Here is a 7,931-nt window from a genome sequence, read left to right as displayed (position 1 = left end):
CATCCTTAACCATGACTCAGACCCTCCACAGGGTCTGGTCCGAGGCTTGGAACAGCCCTTGAACCGCCGGCTCACTCTATTCCTCGATGCAACCTCACGCGAGACCAAATACCAAAACATAGCGCACAGCCCTCACCAAAGCGTGACTCCTACATGACACCAGACCTTTAACCTCTCAATCTTTGACATTACCAGCCCTTGACCACCTGACCATAGCAGCCACTTTCACAAATAATCAAGAAACATGAGCCTCATGTCAAAAGTGTGCATAATATTCATGTCAAATGAATATAGAATCAAGGCTGACCGAAGTGTGATAAATCACATGCACAATTGAAACAAAAAACGTATAATGATGTGAACGATGAAAAAAACGAGTAATAGGCGTGGTTTGACGAAAATACGCTCGAAAACCTTGACAACTTTGCGAAGGATGAGCACCGGAGAGGCGGGGGAGGGAAAATTTTTGCAAAAACCTCGAAGAATTCTCGAAAAGGCTGCTGAAACGTTTGAAAATTCTGCTGCTGGTAGGGGAGGGGGCAGTCAAAACTTGGAGAGTAGGGTTAGGGTTTGAGGGGTATGGTTTAAGTTGATTTAAAATACACTAATGGGCCCGATAAAATAATTAAAGGAGTTAAAAATAGGTTTTAGGCCAATTAAGAAATAAAACAAACCCGTCAAGCCCAATAACACTACTGAAAAATATTTCGTTTAGGTGCGATTTTTAAAATAATGCCCGAACCCTCGAAAGTTCTCTGAATCGATAAAATTTGCGTACCGGCTAAAAATATAACCCGACAGATAAAAATACCCCACCAAGGCCCATGTTCAAAAAACTTAAAAACACCTCATATTAAATAATTAAAAATAATTATTCAATAAAAATATTTTTCCTGATTATCCCCGATCTCCGTTACTCGTTCAAGCGTGAAATGCAACTTAAAAACATTAATGTATGAAACTTTAAAATAACCACGTATCCATGACAACCATGAAATAATTGCATAAAAATCAATAAACACGTATTTAAAAATAAAACCCTAATCGCTCGAGGTTTATGTGCTGCTTTTAAGCTCGAAGAAGTGAAGAAGAAGATAGACTGAGATCAGGACATAAATGTTAGAAAAAGTGAACGAAAAGAGTAATAAGAGGGCCTCTCATTTCCATTAGGGCGGATGCATTCCCCTTCTTTATATGGTAGAGCGTAAGGGAGTAGGTGGTGCATCTGGTTTATTTATGCTTTTCCAAACCCAAGAAGGATTTATAGATTGATTGCAGTTGGGTTACTTTTTTCGAATTTCCTGGATCTTACAGCTCTCCCTCCTTAAACAAAATTTCTTCCTCGAAATTTAAAGTATAACGAATAATTTCGTGTAGCGACTCCTCATCTCGGTCTCCATCTCCCAAGTAGCCTCCTTCTTAGAATGATTTAGCCACTTGACTTTGACCATGTGGATCACCTTGTTCCGGAGCCTCATCTCCTATATGTCCAAAATCTAAACGGGTCTCTTTTCAAAGGATACATTCAGTGTCAGTTGAAGTGGCTCATAGTTCAATACATGCGAAGGGTTCGACATGTACTTCCACAGAATGGAGACATGGAACACATTATTAACTCCCGCCAGATTCAGCAGTAATGCAACTCTGTATGCAAATGTCCCAACTCTCTCCAGGAACTCAAACGACCCTGCGTATCTCGGAATGAGATTTCCCTTCTTCCCAAATTTCATCACATACTTCATCGGTGCGACCTTTACGAACACATGATCCCCTACCGCAAACTGAAAATCTCTGCGCCGCTAATCTGCATAACTCTTTTGCCGGCTTTGAACGGTCTTCATCTTGTATCGGATCTTGACCACTAACTCTGCAGTTTGACTGACAATATCAGGCCCTATCTCTGCCCTCTCTCCTACCTCGTCCCAATACAATGGATACCTACACTTCCTTCCGTACAATTCCTCATATGGAGCCACACCGATTGATGCTTGATAACTGCTATTGTACGTGAACTCCACAAAAGATAACTTAGGCTCCCAGCTACCCTAGAAGTCGATCATGCAAGCTCTAAGTAGGTCCTCTGAAATCTGAATAACTCTCTCTGACTGTTCAGTCTGAGGATGGAATGCAGTACTGAATAGCAGCTTATTACCCAATGCCCGGTGTATATTTTTCTATAATGCATCCGTGAATCTCAGATCCCTATCTGACACGATGGACACTGGAATCCCATGCAGCCTGACTATCTCTCTGATGTACAGCTCTGCGTACTGAGTCACGGTTAAAGTCTTCCTGATCGGTAAAAAGTGTGATGATTTAGTGAGTCTATCATCTATCATCCAAATGACATTATATCCTCCAATCGTCCTCGGAAGCCCTGTCACGAAATCCATGGTAATATTCTCTCATTTCCACATGGGAATAGGGAGTTGTCTCAACTTCCTTGCAGGTCTCTAATGCTCGGCTTTGACTTGCTGACATGTCAAACATTCGGAGATGAAGCGCAGAATATCTCTCTTCATGCTCGGCCACCAATAAAGAGACTGAAGATCCTTATACATCTTCGTACTCCCTGGATGAATGGAATACGGGGTGTTGTGGGCCTTCTCAAGATATCTGCTCTCAGGGAATCACTGCTAGGAACCCACAGTCGGTCCCTATAACTGACTATGCCATCCACTACTGGATACATTTCCGGCCCTTAGCCTCGTCCCTTTGTCTCTACTTCTGCAACTGCTCGTTAGAAGGTTGTCCTGCCCGAATTTTGTCTCTCAAACTGGCTGAACTGTCAGGGTAGCAATATTTGGGGCATGACCCTGGCATATACTGTAGGCTCAAACCTCTGAATCCATGTCTACAGTGGCATCTGTACCAACAAATGAGCAATCACAGCGTTCTTCCTGCTCAGTGCATCTGCAACCACATTAGCCTTATCCGTATGGTAGCTAATGTCACCATCATAATCCTTCACTAGCTCTAGCCATCTCCTCTGTCTCATGTTCAGCTATTTTTCTATGAAAAAGTACTTCAGGCGCTTGTGGTCAGTGAAAATCCTGCACTTCTCCCCATACAGATAATGTCTCCATATCTTTAGGACAAATACCACTGCTGCTAGCTCGAGGTCATGAGTCGGATATGTAGTGCCCAAATTCAGTACACGTATAACCCGTCCATTTGTTTAATCATTAAAGACTTTTTATTTAATTTTAAACGAGTCTTAGTATTGCATGATTTATTTAACTGTATTATTTTAATTATTCATGTTTTTGTGATGTACGTTAGAACGTTTTTCAAGTTTCATGTTTCAGGCGATTATTCGAGGCGGGATCGAGGAAAAGACACGTCGACGATTTTTGGAAATTTTAAAAGATGGTATTTTATTTTAAGTAAATGATGAGGCATTTTAAATGATTTATTTAGTTTTAGCATTTTAAAACCTTATTTATGTATTTAGTAATTTAAGAGTTTAGAACTTTTAAAATTAGTGTGTAATTATTTTAAATGAGGAGTTTGATTAAAGTAGTGTGTGTTAACTTTTAATTAGTATTTTAATTAGTTAATTTAGCACTAATTTCTCCTAATTAAAAACCCACACACACGTTACACACACTCACGCACACTTACACGTTTTTACACACACTAAAACACATAACACACCCTACACATCTCATTTTTCAGATTTTAAAGGAGAGAAAACCTATGTTTTTAAGAACCCTTGCAGCCGCCCCTCCCCTCTCCATCTTCCAGCGAATTTTCGTGCATTTCCTTCAAGGATTTTAAGCGTCGCGTTCGTCCCGGATCGACCCTCACTTCCTCTCGCTTCGGTGTCGCCGTTTCGGTAAAGTTATCATCAAAAGGCACGTATATTCTGTTCTTTCTGGATCGATCTTGTCATATTATGTGTTGTGTTATTTTTATGCGTAAAAATTCATGTGTGACATTCGTCGTTTGAGCGGAAAATGGTTTGAATGCGTTTTGAAATACTTTTTAGATCTGAAATCTCGTAACTTACTGTTCTGTTGAAAACTGCGATTTTTCGGTCGGGATTTTGGGAAAACTTCCAACGTAAAAAACGTAGCACTTTTCGATACCTTCGTTTTGGTATAAAATTCGAGATTTGTGGACGAAAGTTGAGTGAGTTATGATGTTTTTCGTGAAACTGCTCAAACTGCGACTTTTACGAAAATTGTGTTCTTGATGTTTTTGTGTTGCAGGCTTCGTTGGAAATCGACGGGTTATCGCTGCTGCGTATAGGTACTTTGTTTATGATGTTGGGATGGTGATTAACATGTGGGTTCACGTCGTTAGGCACCAAGTTGAATTAAGCGTCGTAGGAAGAAAGTTGGTGTCGAAATCCAAATTGTGTTGTTGGTTGGGGATTGTTACTCTTGGGGTTATTTTTAATGTTCAATTGGGTTTGACATAATGCCTTAGTGTTCTAAGAAGTGTCTCATGGTGTCTATTCGTAGTCCGTACGATTGAGTTTAGGTGTTAAGCATATCAGGTTCAGAATTTTCACGTGTTGGCACGTCCCGCAGGTACACGGACCCGTGGACGGACCCTGGCACGGGGTCCGTGCCTTTGATTCTTTTCGGTGTCTTTTTACAGAGTCTAGACGGACCCCCACACGGACCCTGACACGGGGTCCGTGTCTACCTTTCCTTTCGAGTCTTCTCACCCGAGTCTACACGGACCCTACACGGAGGTAGGTACGGGGTCCGTGTCCTTCACAAATTTGGGAAAAATCTTATACTATGCTTGGAGGTTCGATGTCTTGGTTTAGTACAATGGTTTACAAGGTCGAGTTTGGGAATTGTAGAACGTCCTAAGGGATTAAATGAGCTCGTGAGTAAGCTTGATTATTATGTCTAAGTGTATCAGTTAAGCATTCGAATCCATGATAGAATGTGCAGCGACGGCCCCGATCGAAGTCCAACGAATCCCTCAACGCCAAGTAAGTATGTCGACGTGCAAGAAAATATTCTAAGTTTTTGAGGTGTGCTAATTGTCTCGTGACCAAATTATGAAAGGGTTTGGAAGTCGGTGAACGTGGCCGAGGACCTCTTCACCCCGTTAAATTATGAACGTGTTAGATCGTGGTTGGAAAGCGTTAAATTATGAACGGGGACCAACCAGCCTGTTAAATTATGAACGGGGATCTCATGTATGTGGCAGTGGATACGTCCCTGTCAGCCCAGTACTGTGGTTTGTCTGATCAGGCGTTTATTATGTATGGGTCACTTGCCTTGAAACATCCTCTACGCAAAATGATGAAGTTATGTATGTTCTAGTATGCAGTATGTTTATGACAAGTTTTCACGTTATGGCACGTCTATGTTATGTATGTATGTTCAAGTTTTAGTATGCAAATTCATGTTCAAGTATGTATGTTCTATTTTAAAGTTGCATGCGGTTTTATTATGTAGTACTCGCTACTTCCCAGTTTATACGTGTTGCTTCTTTAGACTCACTAGACTTGATCGATGCAGGTGAGTATATTGATGAGGAGACAGGAGGTGGCGACCAAGGGGCGGGCTTGGACTGAGCGAGAGGCTAACCCGAGGACCGCAATGTTTATGTTTTTATGCAAATGTTAAATTACTCTGATTTCATGTTTTGAGGGAAAAACTTTGAGCAAACATTTTGTGAGCAATTTTATTGTAGTTAATTTGAACAACCATGTCTTATGGGGGACTTGGTTGAGATATTTATTGGCAAACTTTGAATGTTATTTTATTTTTAAGAAAATTTTTAAATTTTTCCGCAAATTTTGAGTATGAAAAGTACGGTACGTTATAGTTGGTATCAGAGCGGTGTTCTTGTAAAGGGTTACGTCTACCGCCAGCCGAAAGAATCTCACAAAGTCACACCTCAAGTCTGTAAGTTTTTAAAGTTTCAAAACTTTATGCTATGTAATATGATTTAAGCCATGATTTCAGCATGTTCATGTTTAAGTTCAAATTTCGTGCATCGTATGTCATTCATATTATATGGTTTACGTGTTGGGTAATTTATTGGAACAGTATGCCTCCTAGACGTGTAGTTGACCGGGAAGCTAGGATTGAGGACGGGGAGCATCGAGATGAGGAGAGGGCTAATCCTCCACCTCCACCCCCATCTTCGGACATGCAGGCTCAGATGCTTGCTGGTATGACGCAGTTCTTCACGCAGTTTGCGGGGAGCCAGGTTGCAGCGAATGCAGGGGCAAGGCCTAGACCAGAGGCAGTGTATGAGAGGTTTCAGAGGATGAATCCTAAGGAGTTTTTGGGATCTACTGACCCGATGGTGGCAGAGGGATGGATTAAATCCATCGAAGTGATCTTTGACTTCATGGAGCTACAGGATGCAGACCGAGTCCGTTGTGCCATATTCCTTTTAGCAGGAGATGCCAGACGTTGGTGGGACAGTGCGTCGGTGGCAATTAATCTGCCGACTTTCTCTTGGACTGGATTCAAGGAAGCGTTCTTCGCCAAGTACTTCACTGAAGAAGTACGATCCCGTCTTATCAGAAAGTTCATGTCGCAACGACAGGGAGACATCAGCGTAGCAGACTTCGGTAGGAAGTTCGAGAGGGGTTGTTACTTTGTGCCGATCATAGCTAATGATGCCCAGAGTAAGCTGAGGCACTTTATGGATGGGTTACGGCCGATCTTGCGCCGTGACGTTCGAGTTGCTGGTCCTACAACTTACGCAGTTGCTGTGTCAAGAGCATTGGCAGCAGAGCAAGATCTGAGGGATATAGAGGCTGACAGGCAGGGCAAGAGGCCCTATCAGGCACCACCAAAACACCTGCAGCAGCAGCATCAGAAGTCCCAGTTTAAGAGGCCGTTTTAGGGGCCGCCAGGGAAGAAACCCTATCAGGGACCGCCGAAAGGCAAGGGTCCTATCCAGCAGAAAGGTGCGCCTCAGAAGCCCGGTAACTTCCCAGTGTGCTAGAAGTGCAATCGCCATTATCCCGGACAATGACTATGGGGATCGGGAAATGTTTTAAATGTGGAGCTACGGACCACATGTTGAAAGAGTGCCCACACTTGAAGCAGCCCACCCAAAGGAGAGTATTCGCCATGCATGCACATGAGGCGAATCCAGACACGACTTTGCTGACCGGTAAACTTTCCTACCAAGGTTCAGTATTATTTTGCCTTGTATGTGGATTTTTATTTGGGATTATTAGTGTTCTAATATTATTTTTTTGAATAACTCGAGATATTGGGTTCTTCTATGCTTAAGGTTTATGTTAGTAATTTTGGGGTATAAGTTAGTTTGTTGTGCTAACGTCTCTCAGGAAATATTTTCATAAATAGAATAGCTACTCAGGCCCTGATAGATTCAGGAGCCACCCATTCTTTTATCTCGGAAACGTTCGCCAGTCACTTGGATATCAAGACCATTGGACTCGACGTGAATTATTCAGTAACCGTCCCATCAGGGGAAGAGCTGTCAACTACTAGCGTGGTTAGAGATATTGATCTAGAATTGCACGGCCACCTGGTGTATGCTGATTTGATTGTCTTGCCGATGCCAGAGTTCGACATTATTTTGGGAATGAACTGGCTGACAAAGAACAGAGTTCTGATTGATTTTCAGAAGAGGTCAGTATTGGTTAGACCGCTGGGCATGGAGCAGTTTCTTTTTGAGCCAGCCAGATGGAGAAGCTTCCCCCGCATGGTTTCGTGCATGCAGGCGAGGAGGATGATTTCAAAGGGGTGTCAGGCCTTCTTGGCCAGTATTATTTCAGCGCCTAATATGCCCACTCCATCTTTATCTGAAGTGCCAGTAGTCCGAGATTTCCCAGACGTCTTTCCAGACGACGTCGCAGGCCTTCCACCCGATAGAGAGGTAGAGTTTTCGATCAATCTCATGCCAGGCACAGTGTCAATCTCTAAGGCACCGTACAGATTAGCTCCAGCAGAGATGTCAGAACTTAAGCA

General features: G+C 42.6%; 1 protein-coding gene across 1 annotated transcript; it reads left to right on the top strand.

Moving 5' to 3' along the window:
* The first annotated feature begins 6,024 nt into the window (after positions 1-6,024).
* Positions 6,025-6,834, top strand: LOC140839148 (uncharacterized). The gene is made up of 2 exons (XM_073205782.1): positions 6,025-6,613; positions 6,695-6,834. Exons 1-2 carry the CDS (start codon positions 6,025-6,027, stop codon positions 6,832-6,834), a joined length of 729 nt encoding a protein of 242 aa, XP_073061883.1.
* The last annotated feature ends 1,097 nt before the right edge of the window (positions 6,835-7,931 follow it).

Source organism: Primulina eburnea, chromosome 8 (genome assembly GCF_022965805.1).
Source record: "Primulina eburnea isolate SZY01 chromosome 8, ASM2296580v1, whole genome shotgun sequence".
NCBI classification, from domain to species: Eukaryota; Viridiplantae; Streptophyta; class Magnoliopsida; order Lamiales; family Gesneriaceae; genus Primulina; species Primulina eburnea.
This window is presented reverse-complemented; position numbering and strand designations above follow the sequence as displayed.

Coding starts and splice junctions, on each gene's coding strand:
- LOC140839148 (XM_073205782.1), top strand. CDS start 6,025: ATGCCTCCTAGACGTGTAGTTGACCGGGAAGCTAGGATTGAGGACGGG. Junction 6,614..6,694: donor CATAGCTAATGATGCCCAGA/GTAAGCTGAGGC, acceptor CAACTTACGCAG/TTGCTGTGTCAAGAGCATTG.